This window comes from Gouania willdenowi, chromosome 6 (genome assembly GCF_900634775.1).
Source record: "Gouania willdenowi chromosome 6, fGouWil2.1, whole genome shotgun sequence".
Taxonomy (NCBI): Eukaryota; Metazoa; Chordata; class Actinopteri; order Blenniiformes; family Gobiesocidae; genus Gouania; species Gouania willdenowi.
Window position 1 is genome coordinate 13611651 of NC_041049.1, and position 19076 is coordinate 13630726.

Below are 19076 nucleotides of genomic sequence, written 5' to 3' on the forward strand. Positions count from 1 at the left end.
TGTAAAATCCTGTAAATGGATGCATATGAAGTGTTTTTAATTCATTCTTAGTACTATGATTTTACATCTTTTTTTTTAGGGCAAATGATCTTTAATTTATTGATTAATGAAGCCTATACTATGGATTTGTCTGACCAAACAATTTTTTGTTAAGTTTTACGACTTAATCACATACTGTAGATTCTATTGTAGACCATTTTTCAAACGAATCATTGAAAATTGTGTTTAAATAAATAATAACATTGTTTTTTCTCAGTGCATTGAATGTGAACATCTCATAAACCCTCAGTTACCCTTGCATTGTAAAATGATGACGACCAATCTACACATCTGCAAAACATTCCTTTATTATAAATAAATCTCCTTTTTGTATAAAAAAACTGGCATGCTTCAACCATGGCATTGTACAGGTACACGACCCAAGGCTACGACTCTGTTAGCCAAGACAGCAGGAGGAAACACACTCATCTCATTATGCAAGGGCGATCCATCAGACAACAGTGAGACAAGAATGAAAAATTGCCACAATCACAAAAATACTTACAAGTAGAGAACAACAACAAACATGTTTGAGTCTCAAAAAATCTCTCTTACATTTGTGTTTTTAAATATCTTTTACAATGCAAACTGGTAAATCTCTTTTCAGCCCCACGTTTGTTAGATATTCTGTACTCTTTGTTTTAAACATCTTTTAAACTTGAGTTTTTCTCTCTTTTTTTATATTTAATATATACTCTGTCCAACACCTCTGGCACATCATGTTTTTTTTTTTTTTGTTTTTTTTTTTTTAAGGTTGTTTTAAACATTTTTTGAAAAGAAAGTTTATGGTAGGACCAATGAGCTGTGAGCAGCAGGAGAGCAGGCACACTGACTGGCTGTTTTTATGTGGTCCCACCTTTGTGGTTTGATGGGAAACGATACAAAATGTCTCATGCATTGGGCCATCAGTCATTTCCTGTCAGCCAATCAGCTTCAACTGACGGCTCTTCCTTTTACTTGACTCCCACCACTATCGCCACCTCTTCTGTCCAGTCCTTTTCCCCGATTCCTGTGGTCCCTTTAGATGGCATGATTACTGTAGCTGACATATGTCGTCTTAGTTGTTAAAACTGCATGATCACATTGGAGAGGTGATTAAAAAAAGAAGAAAAAAGGTGTTGGTGGAGAGGGTGTGAAGGGTGAGGGAAAAATGGAAGAAAGAAAAAGGATGGGAAAATATGGGGGAGAAGATAAGCAAAAAGTTAGAAACAGAGTTTTTTTGCTCGACATCAGGAAGAAGATAAGTAGGGAACACTTTAATTGAAAGTTTATTCATAAGGCTGACATTACGCTGTCATTATTATGACAGGACACCTGTCATTAGCATGAATAAGGTCTCATGAAGGCTGTCATTAATTGTCGTTTGTTACACTAACCCCTAACCTTAAAGGTGCAGTCTGCAACTCTTATAAAAGTGACTTTTTGTCATATTTGCTAAAGCTGTCACTATGTAAGGACAGCTTTAAATCAAACTAGTAGCTTGGCTGCTGTAAGTGACACTGTGTTGTTGCTGCTGTTGCTGAGGTGTGTGCACATAGAGAGAGAAGCACTGCAGTAACATGCTTTTAACAGAGCATGTTATATTAGTGTGATGTTGCTGTCTGACTAACGGTAGCTTGTTAGCTCCTTTGGGGGAGGGACTTTGGAAAGTTTGGAGGCAGGGCAAGAGAGCAGTGGGGAGGGGCGGCCTGCACTTTTAACCCTACCTAACCCCACTAGATCCCTCCAACTAACCCAAAAATGCCAACATACCTCCAAAGGTGTCAAAATTTGGTGAAAGGTGTCATAATTCAGCGAATGAAAATTATTCATGCTAATGACAGCATAATGTCAGCCTTATGTACAAGTAAAGTATTACCAATAGGCCTTCACAGTCCAACTATGGTGAAGTCTCACAACTAACATCCAATGATGTCATGTCAGCCTATACATTCTTTTGCAAATTCAGTGTCTGAGAAGCATTTTAACCTTCCTATTATCCTCAAATATTACTCACACATTTTACCCTTGGGGTCAATCTGATCCCAGGGATATTTGCCTCCAGGAAAAGATTTTCAGAAAATTGTTGTCCAAGAGTTTGTGTCAGACAAGTTGTTTATTTGTTAAAGTTATTTGTAACTTTGAGATAAGGATTGGCTCTAAGGGCTGGGTTGGTCGGGCTGGGGTGCGAAGCGGGGCTGGACTCGCTCCGCGGCTGGAGGAGCAGCCACCGCCGCCACCGCCGCCCTCCTCTCCCCGCCGCTGGAGTCCCGGCGCTCGGCCCTCCTCGCCGTGTCGGTGGCACTCCCCCCCTACTCACTGGCGTCGTCGGCCGCCTTTGCCATGGGTCGGGTCTCCAACGGAGAGGAGAAGAGTGCGGCAATGGCGGCTGCTCCTCCAACCCATAGACTGTAGCCGTGGCGCGAGCCCAGCCACATTTCGCACCCAAGCTCGACCGAGCCAATCCTTATCCCCAAGTTACGAATTTGACTTTCAGACTTCTCTTGTGCTCTTTTGGCTGTAAACAGAGGCTAACTCGTTTCAGCTGCCAGCAGCAATGGCCCGTATCTTGTGACGTCACATGGGAACTATGTATATCCAAGCCTGTGGTCACATAACTGCCGTACAGTGAAACGTTCTCCCGACATTCTCCAGGTCACATGACCTGGCTAAAGACGGTCCATCTCTCCAAACTTACATAGTTGGTATTCCAAGAGGGAAGCCCCGCTCGGAGCATTGATACTGTCAAGCCCCGTATACTGGCCTGAGGAATCATTTAAAATAACTCATATGGGTCAACTCTTTAGGTCAAAAAGCCTGCAGTGTGCCTTTAATCAATTGTAGCCATCAAATTAGAAAAAGTCACGAAATATATAGGAAATGTTTTTAATGATAAACATTGAATGGATCAAATTGACCCCAAGGATAATAGGTGGGTTAAGTAGCTCTGATGCTTTCTTTTTTTATTTCCTTTTTTTTTGTATTAAATGTTTGAAAATGTCGAATCTAGTGGGAATAGCATCCTCACCCATGCAGCTCCTCCAACACACTCTATCCATAGTGTTTCTAGCTGAGAGTTGTCAGGTGACAGCCCTGTGTAAAAACATGTCCTTGCTATCACACTTAAATAGGATTGGAGGACACTCTCAGCAGATGTGCTGAACCACCTCTGCTGGCTCCTCTCATAAGGGAGCATCACGTCTATTTGATGGTTCTTCAGGCTGTCAGAACCCCTCCCATCAATGTTAGCATCCACTTATATCTTAAAACAGCAAAAATGCTAACTGAACTTGTTGGTTCATCAGCCACTTTATTCTCCCTTCACCTAAGGATAGAGAGTGGGACACACTTATTTCCTGCTAGGGAAACAAAAGCCTGGGATAGAAGATCTCATTTTATATGGATGCTACTCTTATATTTGGCTTATTTACCTTTAGATGGGATATCTAAAATACATTTTAAAAATATGACCAGACCTTAGCCAAAAGACTGGGTTTGCTTAGCAGGTGTGGAATAGTCCGTGATTTCCTACATTATATTTACAAAGAAGAACACGTGACATTCTTGTCATTATTTACAATAATGACCGATCGAGGCATTAACACAAGAAAGGACAAAGGGTTTTCTTGGTTTTTGTTGTCATTTTGCACATTTTGTGTATTTTTGTACTTGTCTGGTGTGTTTTTCATTTAATTTAGTGCATTTTTTTCATTACATTGACAGTTTGGAGCCACTTTTGTGCATTTTTGTCGTCATATTGGTTGTTTTGAGCCACTTTTTTGGTATTTTTGCAATCATGTTTTATGTTGATCTAGTTTGTGTTTTTATCTGTCATTTTTTTTCATGTTTTTGGAGGCATGGTTCATTTCTATTGCCGTTTAGTATATTTTCCTGTTGTTTGTGTGTTTTTGTTTTCATTTTGTATTTGTTTCATTCATTTTGTTTGTTTGTTTTGTTGTTGTTTTGTGTGTTTTGCGAATAATTTGTTGTCATATCACATTTTTGGAGTCATTTATGTTTAGTTGTGTTGTTTTATATGTTTTTCTGTCATTTTGTGTACATTGTTGTGGTAATGTGTGTTTTTTTTATTTTTTGTTGACTTTTTAGTCATTTTCATTTTTAATTCATGTACTTTTGCTGTTATTTTGTGTATTTTTTCTGTCATTTTGCGTGTTTATGAAGTCATTTTTTTTTTGCATGTACTTTTGGGGGCTTCACAAAATTAGACTGAGAGCCGCATGCTGCAGTTGCTGATGTCTGCTGTAGAGTATCACTGGACTCACTTGTGAGTGAATGTGTACAGACAAAAGATGTTTTTTCAATGAGATCATCAAACACTCCAAGACGTAACATTTAATTCACTTTTACAGGCTACAAACTCTGAATGTGCCGGTTACTTGTTTGAAGTTAATTCACAAAACACTGACACTGAGGTGAAGCAGCTCTACACAACCAATGCTATTTTACCCTTTCTAATAAAACTGTTATTTGTGAAGTCGAAATGAGCCGTGAGATTACTTTTTAAAATAGAATATCGTCGAACAAGAAATACCTTAATCTAAGCGTAACGCATGAAGGAAACTATTGATCTTTTATGGCTTTTTGATAATGACACAACAGCAAAATCTAAATGTGTCCCTCATAAGCTTTCGAATGGTTTCATTGCATATAAATCCTCCTAGAGCTGCTGCTGCTGCTGCTGCAAGACTGCTCCATTTCACATTATTCTTCATCATTTCCATGTGTAAAATATGCAATGATAATCCAATAGAAGGCCACGATGCTTACACCACACCAGTCGTACCCAATCATTTCCGTCCTCTGTATCCCCTTTGCATTTTTGTCTAATCATGTGTACCCCCTCTTCATATCATAAGTACCCTCGCCATGAACTGTGTCTAATCTACAAATTCAAATCAATTAGTAAAATTTTAAATAGAAGGAATTTATTTCTTTAAATACCAATGCAACTTTTATGTGATTACTTCAATAGTAAGTTCATACTGTATCCTATGTAACATGTAGCTAATTATTGTCTCCTATTGTCAGAAGTATTGTAAAATGGCCTCTACAGAATAAAATAATCCTGGTTCAATAAATTACAAGAAAATATAGTACTAACTGTTGGTTTGTGGTGAATTTGTCCAAAAAAATAGGCTAAAAAAGAACAAGGAGCAGTAACTGATTATTTTTAATTAACTGTTACATTTTTCCGAGTACCCCTTGCAACGTGCTCCTGTACTCCCAGGGGTTTGGGAACCACTGCACTACACATCCAACATGTCACCTGTTTGTGTTGCAATTTTAGGGTTAATATGTGTTTAAATTCTAGTATAAATATTCATTTTAATTTCTGTGCCAATATGATAAAACACAGTTTGGCGTATAGTTTATATGTGTAGGTAAAAAACTTTGGTGTTCTCTTACTCACTGTTGGTCTCCATGCTCTCACATAGCTCGGTCTTCACCTCTCCATTTGGCCGATCTCCCTTCTGGCTCAATTTCCCCGACATAGTGGCTGCTGTCACGATCGCCTGTGTTCACCCCCAATTGAATAACCATTAAACATATGAAAATATCCAACGTTGTTTGAGTGATTTCTAATTTAAAGGCATTTGCTCAAAGCTTGATTGTGACTTCTTTTGAAGCGTTTTCTTAATTAAAGGAGCATTGGGCAGGATTTGAGAAAAAATAAACATTGATTTTAAGTTTTTTTTAATGCTAATAAGTGATGAAGCGCTCCAAACCAAAGAGAATGAGTTCACACATACTGTATTTCCATCTATTGCCTTAAAAAGATTGTGTGATACATTTTGTACTGCTTTTCGGAATCTGATTTTCCCGCCTAGTTCTGCGAACATGGTGTCAAATTACCGCTGATGATGACATCAAGTGACCCTGGTACGCGTTCACGACGGCTTGGAGAGCAGTCCCGATTAACCGAAAAAAAAAAATGAGAAAAAGACGGCTTGAAGAAAAGCTCAGTGAACTAAACTACTGTTTGGTTCCACAGATGTACGCAGAGGCATGTGCATAGGTCTTGCAGTAAACAGTCACATAAATGATGGGTAAATAAATAACTGTGTCACAGTTGGAGTGCGAATCATGCCGCATTTTCTCACCCGAGCCTAATTTAACTGTGAAAAACTCAATTGTTTCTCAAAGAAATGACATTTGTCTGTTAGTTTTAGTGGTAAGCACCAATTTTATCAACAATCAACTATTAATGTCAACATCAGATCAAATTGTCCTCTGCTCCATTCTACATCCCCCACGGATCAGCTGTGGCTGCTGCAGCAGGAAGAGACGACCGCTGCAGCACAAACGAACACCAGTTCTAAAGATCATACACAGAGTTTGCGGGGAGCAGGGGGGGTGTTGCCCCCCCAGTGATTAAAAGTTTTCATTTAAGTTTTCCCACATTCATAAAATTCTTAATATAATAATATAATTTTAAAGGACCAGCAGCGGATGACATTTGACCCTCCTGGCTACCGTAGCAGCTCAGAGCTTTGTTTGTTTACAACATTGTGGACACCGCGGGTGCTCTGTGGTCTCATTGATGCACCGAGAAAACTAACTGGAACAGAGAATGAGCAAACCCTGTGCCCAGTGTGTCTGGATATAAAGCGGTGGATTGAACTGTGTTGTGATAATCTACTCCTACCGCCTCCCCCGTAACAAAATCGGCATCCACCGGCCACGGAAGCACATAGACAATCAGCGAAGGTGGAGTTACATTGTTAGAGACTTTTAATGCCATAATCTACATTGTTGGACGTTTAATTAAATGCTTTTAATCCATATGGATCCTTTTATCGTCTCCTACCTGTTGTTTAACTTAGTGATTTACAACTAACAGCAAGTCTGTCCCTCCATGTTAAAGTGTGTCTCCCATATTAAAGCACATGTATCCAGTAGATATATCATGTAGAACATAATAAATAATAACACTGCTTAATTTGAGCAACCTCTCTCATTCTTTCATTTACAGAGGGTGCTGAATATTTCAAGCTGCATTTTGGATTTACATTGGCAGGTCCATAATACAGCTTTAGAACTTATGTTACAGAAATAAAAAATAATAATAATAAAAACAGTGAGATTGGTACATTTGTTTTCATTTTTTGTTTGTGAAGCAAAACTGAAAATGTTCTATATATATATATATATATATATATATATATATATTTTTATTTTTTTTTCTTAATTTTTTGACTGGATTTCTGATTTCTAGATCCTGCTCTATGCTCCTTTAACTGAGTGAATGTTTGATTACATAGTGCAAAAACGACATATTTATTGTGTTACCTTGAAGCTACGTTTTCTTTTGGGTACATTCTGCTCAGGGTGGAAGAGGATGATGTAGACCTTGGGCATGTAGAGCATCCCGAGGGACACAGAGGCTGACAAGCTGAGCGAGATAGTCAGGGTGGTAGTTTGGATGTACATCTACAACAACAAATATACAATAACAGAGAAAGGAAGAGAGAAAAAGAAAGAACGAGTCATTCATCACATGTTACATACGCAGTTGTTGACAGCTACAGTGACACAAACAGGTATGTAAATCAGATTATAGCTACATCACACCAAAGGGAAAACTACTTCCTGATTATGGGTGCTACGTATTGTGTGATGAATATATACATTTGTGATGTACCAACTAATAAGCTCCTTAGAGTCCCGTGTTTGAAGCTATGAAACATCCAATATATAAAAACCCAAGTAAAGATGGGTACACTAGGCAAGGAAATGTATTTGTATAGCACATTTCATACATGTACATTAACTTTTACACAAAACAATACAGTGTTGGCCTGCAGGCTAGCTTTAGCTTTAGATATGAGAGGGGCGGGGCAGAGGAGCTTGCATGCGTGTGGATTAAACAAGTCAAGGTTAGTATTAATAATCGCCGTGTGCCAAGCTTTATTCTTTGTAGATGTTCAAAATTGTGAAAGTTTGTTTTATTTAGCGAATAAAACACGTGAAATATTTCTATTTATTTATTTATTTTTTAATAATAGTTGTTTTTTTTCTCGATTATGTTATTTTTAAAATCGTTGGGTGTATTAATCAAAATCTAATTTTGATTTATTGCACAGCCCTATAGTACACACATAGGGATATTCTAATTGTACAGTGTGTGTGTGTGTGTGTGTGTGTGTGTGTTCCGATGATCTCAACATGGCAATCCACACACACAACCATTCTGTCCCACCAATGATATTCCTCCAAGCCAAAAATCTCATGTGATCAAATGAGATCTAACGACGTGATATTTTTCATTATTGTTGTTGTTTTTTTTTTTTACTTTGTCTGCACACGCTGTCGAAGCTCAACGCTATATGTCGTGCAATCTTTTTGCGACAGCTATGCATGTTTTATCTTTGCAATTAAATAAATACATTTATTTTATTGCATAACTGTGACCATCACCAGCCATTTCTTAGGAAGGGTGAAAAAAAACTTCATTAAAGAGAGAATATAAAAAGAGAGGGCAGTGTTACGCCTTAGTACGGGGGAAAGGAACAGGGAAGAGGGAGTTAGGGTAGGAGAATGGAAGAGGTGGGGAAAAGTTGACTATTTTAAGTTGAGAGTGTAATGCGATGTTACAGATGTTCGTATTGTGCTAACAACGTCATCTAATGCTGCCGTCCAAGCAACTCTCAACAACTTTCCGACCTCCTACTTGAAAAGGTGACTCGGAACGCCACCTGAAGTCGGGGGAAAAAATCTAATATTATAGCGGTCAGTCTTGTTTGAAATATTTGGACGAGCCGTTACTGATCTCGAAGATCAGAATCTTAAACTTGGAAAGGCCGATTTCCGAGTTGCGTTGAACGCAGCATACGGGTTTCGCAGTCAGCTCGCGTCTTGATTGGTTATAATTTCCATTCCACGTCACAAATCACGATGTCATTTACTCTGAACACAGCTCAGACCACGGGGTAATCTTATAAAACATTAAATAATCTGATATTTTGCCATCCTTGGTCAGAAAGGGTGAAAATCGAAACAAAAACAGCCTGATTATCTTTATGTGTGTAAGTATACATTGATTAGCCACTTGCTAACTTCTGGTTATTCGATCAGACATGACATAGTTTTCGTAACCCTTTTTTACAAAAATGTCCCGACAAATAAGGTGGAACTCAAAAGATGGCACAAATGGAAATACTTAATTACCATCTTTTTCACTTTTCAGTGTGAGAGATCAAATACTGCTGTTGCTTTTCGTCTGCGAGAACGAATGAGTATTGACAAAAGACTACGGCGGACTAGAGGGCTGCATTGTCGAAGGACTACAATTCTTTTTTTTTTTTTACAGAATATAGAGCACTTCAATTGAGACGGATCTGAATGTCTGAAAAGATATTGTCACTTTGTCACATTGACAGGCAGACAAATGTCTTTTATAGTGAATGAGACATTCACTTGTTAGAAAGAATGGTGACAAATCCGATGCACAGTGAAGTGGAGCCGGAAGGACAAAAAGGGCTTTTTGCATTCAGTGTTTCTGAATTAAATGCTAGATTTTACCTAGTTTAAATGGATGAATGAATCAGAAAAAAAAAAACTTTATAAAAAATAATATAATACAAATAAAAGTATATATACACAATAATAAATTTTGTTAGGTCCATGGCAGGCCAGATGTGGTATTTTTTCCATTCATTTATTTTAAATGGATGGATGGATCAAAATAAAAAAAACTTCATTAATCCCCAAGGGGTAATTAGACACTACTAACAATAACAATAATAATAATAATAATAATAATAATAATAATAATAATAATAATAATAATTATTATTATTATTATTGTTATTGTTATTGTTATTGTTATTGTTATTGTTATTGTTATTATTATTTTTATTTTTATTATTATTATTATTATTATTATACACACATACAGAAATAAGGAACAAGACAACACAAATAAAATGGGCAAAATCAAAATACGGTGCAAAAAAACTGTGGAAATACAAGATAAGGTGCAAAGAAAAAGTGTAAATTAAGATAAGGTGCAAAGAAAATGTGCAAATACAAGAAAAGGTGCAAAAAAACTGTGGAAATACAAGATACGGGGCAAAGAAAATGTGGAAATGAAAGATAAAGTGCAAAAATATAAAAAATAATACAAATAGTAATATGATTACAAATAAAGTATACAGTATACATATGTATACATATTTTTTAGGTCCATGGCAGCCCAGCTGTGGTGAAAATAAATAAATAAATAAAAATGGATGGATGGATGGATGGATGGTAGGATGGATGGAAAATGTCTCATATGATTTGTACCGCAGAGTGTGTGTGGGAGGTTGGAGGTAATGACAGTCTTCACCCACACACTGTGACACAACTGACAAGTTCCCACGGCGTTGAATTTATCAGGCAAGCACTTCCTGTAGTATATTCTATGATATGCAAGGACAAAACGCAGCATGGGATGATAAAAAAACAGGCCGAGAGGAAAAAAGGAATTTTTCCTGAAACAGTGTGGGAAGAAAAATGACACCAAAAAATGATGTCTAAGGATGTGAGAAGAATAATATGACTTAAGGTGACGCTGATCGAGTGAGAAACCGAGGGTGGTCGAGTCCAACGCCATCATATTGGGCAGAGATAAACTGAGCAAACCAGTGCTGACAACTGTAGCCTGACGCGTATCAGCCTGGGAGGAAGTAAAGTAGTGGTGGTGACTCTACAACGACACAGTCAGGGTATATGATCAGTTGGAATTGGAATTTGAAAGGCTTGTCTCTATGTATCACACAAAAAAACAAACAGATGTCATCCTTTGCTAAACTTTTTTTTTAAAATGAGCGACATGTTGGGCAAACCCCATAGTTGCAAAAACTCACACACATTTTTGGTGTTTTGTACAATTTTTTCCGAGGATTTTATATGCTTCAGGAGCCAACCAGGTACAATGACAGGGCGTGACCCACTAAACCATGTCTTTCTCAAATGGGCGTACGTGTACCTCTAGGGCAGGGGTCTGCAACCTTTACTCTCAAAGGAGCCATTTTACCTCATCTCACCCCGAATAAAGTCCTCCTGGAGCCAGAAAAATACCTCCTCAATGTATACAATACAGTGTATTAAATTCTATACAGTTAAAATTATATAGAATAATGTTTGATTTAATTTGATTTGATTTATATTGATCAAGTAAATGGCAACTTAAAAACAGTTTAAAATAAATTGACATAAAAAAAGTAACAACAAAACCGTGTCTTGCATCTTCAAATTCTTACGCATTTCAGTTTACATGAACACAATTTATATAAATAATATTTTTTATGTTAATGTATTTAATGTATTAATGCATGATCATGTGATCAACACATGCTAATTGCTAATTTCTTGCCACACATAAAGCATGCATATATTACCGGCACATTGGTAGTTAAATGAATCTGTTCCCACACAATTAAAATCTCTGTTTACTTCCATAAAAGTGTTTTGTTGTTTAGTTTTCTTAGCAGGGATGGAAAACTTAAGGTTTACCACAGGTGCAGGAAAGTTGATGGTCGCAGGAGATGAAGGTGCATAACGTGATTTATTTTTAAGTTAACAAATTGTTATATCATGATTTTATTTTATTTTATTTATAAGAAAATAACTCTTTATTTCAGTATTTTTTTTAAAGCTATATGGAGCCATGGCAAAGGACTCAAAGAGCCACATGAGGCTCCAAAGAGCCGCAGGTTGCAGACCCCTGCTCTAGGGGATACAGGGGGTACTTGAAAGAGAGAGAGGGAAATTAACAAATGAAAGCATTAAAAATATAAGGATTTTTATATTTTTCTTTAGTTAAAAATTATAATCAGACTAAATATTACCAGCAACTCACAAAAACACACAAAATAAGAGAAAAATGCAATGAATAATAAAAAGAACAAACAACAACAAAAGAGGAAAATACTTACTATTACCATCAACACACAAAAAACAACAACAAAGACACACTAAATGTACACTAAAATACACAAGATCACTACAAAATACACAAAACATTACAGAGAAACATGTAAAACAACATAAGAAACAAGTAAACGTCCACAAAAACATGCAAAATAAGATACAAATATACTGAATATTAAAAAGAAAAGACAAACAACAGAAAATACACAAAAAGACAGAAAAATGTATGTTGATTAGAACATGAACTGAAAATACACAACAGTCAGTCTTGGTCCCACACCAGGTGGAAAATGAATGTAAATGATAACAACTATATGAATAAATCTATTCAGGAGGCACTAAAAACTGTTTCATTTCACTTATTTACAAAAATAGGTTCTTCAAAATGTGTGTTCATTCCATCATTATGCTCTATAGTTTTTTCACAGAATTCTGAGCTAAATGTTCGAGTCAGACATAAAAGGTACGACAAAAACGTTTGAGAACCACACTGCTCTAAACCAGACACGGGCAATTGGCGGCCCGGGGGCCACATGTGGTCTAATTTTATGCGGCCCCCAAAGTAAATGTACAAAATGACAGAGAAAAACACAACACAAAAGCAAGAACACATAAAACAAAATACAAATACAACATTGCAGGAAAATACAGTGAAAATACTACAAAAACACACAGAACCACTACAAAAATGAACAAAACGACTAGTTTTACACAAAATTACTCCAAATAACACAAAACGACAACAAGAATGCATAATGTGACTCAAATAAATATAGAAAATTACAGAAAATAACAAAAGTCCACAAACAGACAAGAAAAGAGAAATACACAAAAAATACTCCAAAAACGTAAGATGACAAGATAAATATGAATATAAATAACTCCAAAAAACATACATTTTACAGGAGAATACATAAAAAGGACTACAGAAATGCACAAAGTGCAATGATAAGTAAGTAAGACAACAACAAACATGCACAGAATGACAGAAAAACACACAAAATTACTATAAAAACTCTTTGTTCTTTCCCGTGTTAACACTCAGATTGGTCATTATTCTAAATGATGCATGAATGTTGATAATGTCGCCCTTTGATCAAACAAATACATTTTTCGTGGCCCTCGCTGTGATAGAAGTTGCCCACCTCTGCACTAAACCATTACCTGGATCACACACACCAATAATATATATATCAAAATCCTAAAATTCTACCTCCAGTCCACATATGTCCCTCTATTGAACAGTTGACAGTTGCCTCAGGGAAAGTAGGAAAGAACTTCTTTAAACCTAGAGGCTAAAAAAAAACAAACCCCAACATGAGGTCCACAGACTGTACAAGACCATCCAGAATCATAGTGAAATAAGATCTTAGAATGGAAAATATACAGACTGGAGTTATTCTTGTTCTGTGGCTGACCTTTCTGTCATAACATCACATGGCGTAAACGTCAGCTGGTAAAGAAGCCCAGCTTCCTTTTCCCCTAAAGGCTGGAAGTGTTGTTTAGAGTGCACGAGAAGCACAAGCACACCGCACATAGGAACAAGAAGAGGAAGTAGATTTCATCATGCTTCATGTATTTGTGCTGATAAAGAGATACATTCCATATACAGTATATGTGAAAGGAACAAATGGAAAGGTAAAAAAGGGTATTATTTTAGTTCAATTAACACTTTTAAAAACAATGTAAGCATGAGATGCATAATGCTGAACCGTGACACTAGGACAGATGTTTGCAGTAGGCCGACCGGCTACAAAGGACTGTTTTCTTATTTTTTATTTAAACTTACTTTTCATTCAAATTTTAAATAAAACAAATTCAACCAAATTTTTCTACAATGATCCGACTTTTCCTTTAAAAAAATAAAATTAAATCTGTTTATTTGCATCAATCTTCTGTTTTGCCTTTCTCTCTTTTCCACATTGTCCAGAAGAAGCATTTAGTATTTAATACAAAATAAATTAACAATGCAATCTAGTTATATTGAAAAAGGTAACAATTAATAGAAAAAATGTAATAATGTGTGTATATATATATATATAAATAGTAAATAAAATAAAATAGAATTACATTAGAGGGTTCCAGCTCATTTAATTAAAGGCTGCAAATACTAAAGGTAGGACGATATATCATGAACCTATTAACGTCCATCGTATGGTATCGTAAACTCTGTCTATTGTCCCGTCACTACATTATGCATGTCTTTGGTCGAGCTACATTTAATGAGATATACAAGACAAAGACTGTGTATTATTGCTGTTGTAAGGCCATGACAGGCACCCTTTGTATTTCAATTCATTTTCTTATGAAGCTGTATCTAAAGTTTAGTATTCAAAGGACAAAATTATGAACTAAATGTATGTCAGAGGCATCCAAAGAAACAATCAGACAAATACTGGAGGTCTCTGTGTCACGATTCATTAAATTTGACTATTACTTTTAGCTCTTGAATGAACGTGAAGCTGTTCTAGCTCAAATAAAAAGCACAAGATTTGGTGTCTGCATTTTGGTTTTTTTTAGATTCTTATAATTTGCTTTAATTTCAGAAATGTGCTAAATTAAGCATTTAAATCTGCTGAATAGGATTTTACTGATGTGGATGTTCCACTGAAGCACAACCCACACTCTGTCAGAAGTAGAAACAATAAGCTGTTGCCATTGAACATGCTTTTGTCAACACCTTTAATCTATTCCGAAAGACTCGTTACCATATGGTTTGTATTTTTGTAGCTAAACAGACATTCATGGTGCAACTACAATAGCATAGTTGAATCGCTTCTTGTTTTGATGGAAAAGACCCATTCAAAAATTAATTTGATTACACAAAAAAACCCTCATTGTTCATTTTTATGTCTTAATATCAACACTTTTATTTTTATTTCTATAAATATACAATAACAATTATTGTTACTGCATACTTTGTGGATGTGAATAGAGAAACCCAACTGTCAGAGAGAGGCAACTGTAATAGTTGGTTGCATGCAATGAATGCCAGCTTGAGCAACGTCACTTATTTTTCAATGCATAAAACATAATCTCCAAGTATCTTTGAATCAAAAATGAGTTTTCTAGGAAGTGTCTGTAAAATAATATATAATTTTTGGGAAACAGGAGGGATCCTGACAGACAGCCAGCGTGTAATAAATCAAGCTCACATTAAATGGGTGTATAGAGAAAAGCTATCTCCTCACAGCAGAGCCAGATGACTACTGAAGCATGGCAACTAATGTCAATCTATGATCTGTATTGGCTGGGCTCTGCAAATTACAACATTATTTTTTGATATACAGTATAGACTGAATGGAAAAGCATGTTGGCAGTAACATTAACAAAGAACAACGTTATGAGAGCTTTCTTTTCTTCCTCTTTTTTGTATCAATTGTTCAAAATGTTCACCTACAATTCACTATAAGCAGCACGGATGAATAGGGTTTTATCCACAATAATGAAAATACATTAAAAAAAAAAAAGATGGGTGTCATTGTAAAAAAAAAAAAATTTCTTTGAGTCTCAGTGATTCATTGCACATGAGACAGTGGACATTAGACAGGATTAGGTTAGTTAGGGTACTTAAAATCAACGCAATGGCAACAGAATTAGAACTCCTGCCTATTTATGAAAGCTTAGCTCCCTTAAAAAGCACAAATGCAATTAATAAGAAAGAAGTAAAAGGGGCAGAGACCCACTATTATTAATATCATTATTACATATGCTCCATCAATCTCAGAGTCCTTCATTTTAAATAAGCATTAATATCATAAATATGTGAAAATTCATTAGAGCGGGAAAGGAATTTAACGTTTAAGGTGAGTCTCAGAATGATTGACTGTGCGATTCAAATTATGCGACTCAATTGCAGAGTCCGAATGTTCGCAGTTCACGATTCACGTTCTCACACTATACGGACCGACACTCTGACGCCACCTGACTCCTCACACTATACATCTATGCACAACACGTCAAGGTCTTGTTTCCGGAAATGCAACATACAAATTAGAAGAAGAACTCTGAAGCGTTGCCATTAAAATGTGGGAGACGTGGGCAGTACAGTCCGTTAATTCCACAGCGGTCCTACGTTGTTTTCACATGCGCAGTGTGAGGGCTTGAGGTAAGCCGGTCCGTGGCACTGCTTCTACTGTGAGATACCCTCACGAGGACCGACCAGGATTTCAAACATGTTTGATTATCTTACGACCATACGATTGCTGATCGGGAGCTGGTCGTGAGGTGCTAAATGCTTCTCGTGACCCCATGTATACTACACGATGCACGGCACGCAATTTAGCCAAAACTAAGCCCGATCCCAAAAATAGACGCACAAGTGAAAAATCAGCTCAGAATGGACCAAAAATCACACAGTGTATGCCCACCTTAAAAAAAAAAATATTAATACATTAGAATGATCTAAGAATGATAAATAGTGCAATAAATAATTAAAAGATGATTCATTTGCTGTAAAATTTTAAGTTACTCCTCTCATCTAGTCCTGTAAAAGGATTAAACGATTTAAAACATGACCGTAAAACATACTTAAAAATACTAGATTTAATTGTTTTATTTCTAAAACAAATTTGTAAAAAAAAAAAAAAAAATACAAAAAGACTAAACAAGATGAAAAGGACAGTAAAAGTGCTATATATAATTATTGTTATTATTGTTAGAAAGGTGGAAAGGAAATGGTAATATAAATATGTGCTAAATAAAAATATAAATATAAAAATATTTAATACCCTCTGTTTTTAAAATTAACCACAATTTATCCAAAATAAGTTATCTATATGATCCCTTACTTTATCATATATCATTTATAAGTGGAGGCACATTGATGTAAAATTTGCTCTTTTTCCCACACATAAAATCTGTGGCCCACTTAAGGTCAAACTCGACAGTATTTGGCCCCTGAACTAAGAGTTTGACATACCTGCTCTAAACTATAGTAACTAGTCATAAGAAGTGGATGAAAGGTGATGTTCAAGGGGAATTCCTGCAAGTTGTCCTGGGTAAATTTACCCAAACTATGTCCTACTAACAGTAAACAATAGAGATTTCATTACACAACCACAATTAGATTTGATTAGATTATCCAAAGTTAACTGGATGTTTTTTACGCAGCTGATGTGTTTACTTATAAGATTTAAATGATCTCATCTCAACTAACAGCCTCACATAAAGACACTGTGGGGCCAACATCACCCTCAGCTGTCTAATGTTATTTAGTACTGTAGATATCTGGGGGATGTTCTGTGCGTACTATGAAATGGAATCTTGGCCACTTGCTCCCGATGCATGGAATTCATTGGAAATGTGATGAATTGATATTCTTACCCTTCAAACATATACATGTATCACACACATTATTTGCACTACTTATAACATTATGTCCATTCACAGCAGTAGGCTTTAAACACTCATTTGCCAGCGCTGCATGAGATCTGAAGCTTGCTGATGCATTGTATTAGACAAGAGACATTAATTTTGATTAAAAAAAATTAAAAGGGGGGTATCATGTAAAAATCACTTTTTCAAGCTTTATATCATGTTAGTGTGTCATTCCCTCCTGAAAAACATACCTCCAGTATTGCACAGATTGATTCACATATTTTTCAGTAATCTTTAAATCTCCTGTCAGCAGCCATTTTTCTGCTGTTTTGCTCGAGGGGACAAGCCTCCGCCTTTGGGACGAGGCCCCTCCCCCTCCTATGTTCTCTTCCTTAGTTCAGCCCACAGCACACGCCTCTGCAGATTTAGCTTTTAATTTACTTATCTTAAATACTTTTGTAAGAAACCCATGGCTTATGTTGTCTGTACTCTTTAATGTAAGCATTAAAATTAAAAAAATAAATTAAATTAAAATAAATAAAAACAACTTGCACCCCTCCCCCCACTTCCAGGACGCACCTCCGTCAAAAAACAGCTGAGAGATAACTGCGTGTGATTGGTTCACTCTCCTCATTGTAGTAGCTGCCTGCCTTTAGTTTTTAAAAATGCCTTCAGTGAGAAAATTTATTTTTGGATGGGAAGAAAACAGCCCTCTTTTGGATGAAACAATTCATCAACAATGGTTGGAGTTTATCTTTGGAAGCGGCCCTCGTCCCAAAAAGATCTGTTATGTTTGTTCCAGGCACTTTTCAGATGACTGCTTTAAAACAAGAGTTTATTTGAAAGTGGATTAATAAGTACACTGACACTAAAAAACAATGTGTGTCAGAGCCAGCAGCAGCATGGGTAAGCGTGCATGTGTGTTTGTGTGTGTGTCGGTGGCAGAGATCTCCGTCCGTATGTTAGCATTCCTCACTTTGATAATCATTCTAATTGTTGTATGATGTAATGATGTAAAAATGTAGAAAGTAGCCAAATACAGCGCACAGAAAAACAGCAGTAAACAAAATCCATGAGTGGCTGTATGAGTACTGAAGGGGGAGTGTTCATGGGCGTGTCAGACAAGCTTGGAGTTTCTTAAAGAGACAGAGGCGAAATCGAGGCGTCATGAACTGTGTGCTACAGAGGGAAATTTATTTTAAGTTTTTTTGTTTACATTTGCTGCATTTTCCAAAACAATTTGGGTAGCATAGTTATTTGAGTATGCTATAGAATGGTACTATGTGCCTGAAAAAAACATGACACCCCCCTTTAATAAAATAAAAGATATTCCAAGTTTTAGTTTGACACAAACCTTTAATCAACTTTCCCATGCCAAAGCTAATTTAAAATACATCAACTCTTTCACACTTTCTAAAGTCTATGAGAACAGAGAAATAATGAGGACTGGATGGATGTGACAGAATTGTTTTATTAGATAGTTTAATAGTTATAATAGCACAAACAAGTGTTGCTGTAAAATAAGGGTTAAATCTCAGTCACTGCTGTCCTCGAACTTTGTGCCCTCTTCCCCTCCACATTATGTGTCATAGAGTAGCAGTAATAGTAAGTTACACAGCTCTTGATTGGTGCGTGTCCTCACACAAAGGTGTGCCAGCAGGGTGACTTTCCAAATTATGAAAAAGGGTCCTGAACCACCTTCACGGTGCCATTTAGCATATCGCCTCCTGGGTTTGAGTTTCTATTTATCTGTGAGCCTAATTGACTCCTCCCTGTTCCTCTCTGCTAACACCATGGGACCA

At 36.4% G+C, this 19076-nt stretch overlaps 1 protein-coding gene across 3 annotated transcripts in view; it reads right to left on the minus strand.

The window, feature by feature from the left end:
* Positions 1–761: 761 nt before the first annotated feature.
* Positions 762–19076, minus strand: part of grm8a (glutamate receptor, metabotropic 8a) — a 369998-nt gene continuing 351683 nt past the window's right edge. For 2 of the 3 annotated variants that reach the window (XM_028449580.1, XM_028449581.1), the window contains exons 12-14: positions 7330–7470; positions 5450–5552; positions 762–1109 (exon numbers count right to left, since the gene is read on the minus strand). In XM_028449580.1, coding sequence (XP_028305381.1) covers positions 1060–1109; positions 5450–5552; positions 7330–7470 — 294 coding nt within the window. In that variant the 3' untranslated portion in view covers positions 762–1059. Of the gene's footprint in view, positions 1110–5445; positions 5553–7329; positions 7471–19076 lie in introns of all 3 variants that reach the window. The other variant, XM_028449582.1, reaches the window with a different exon arrangement.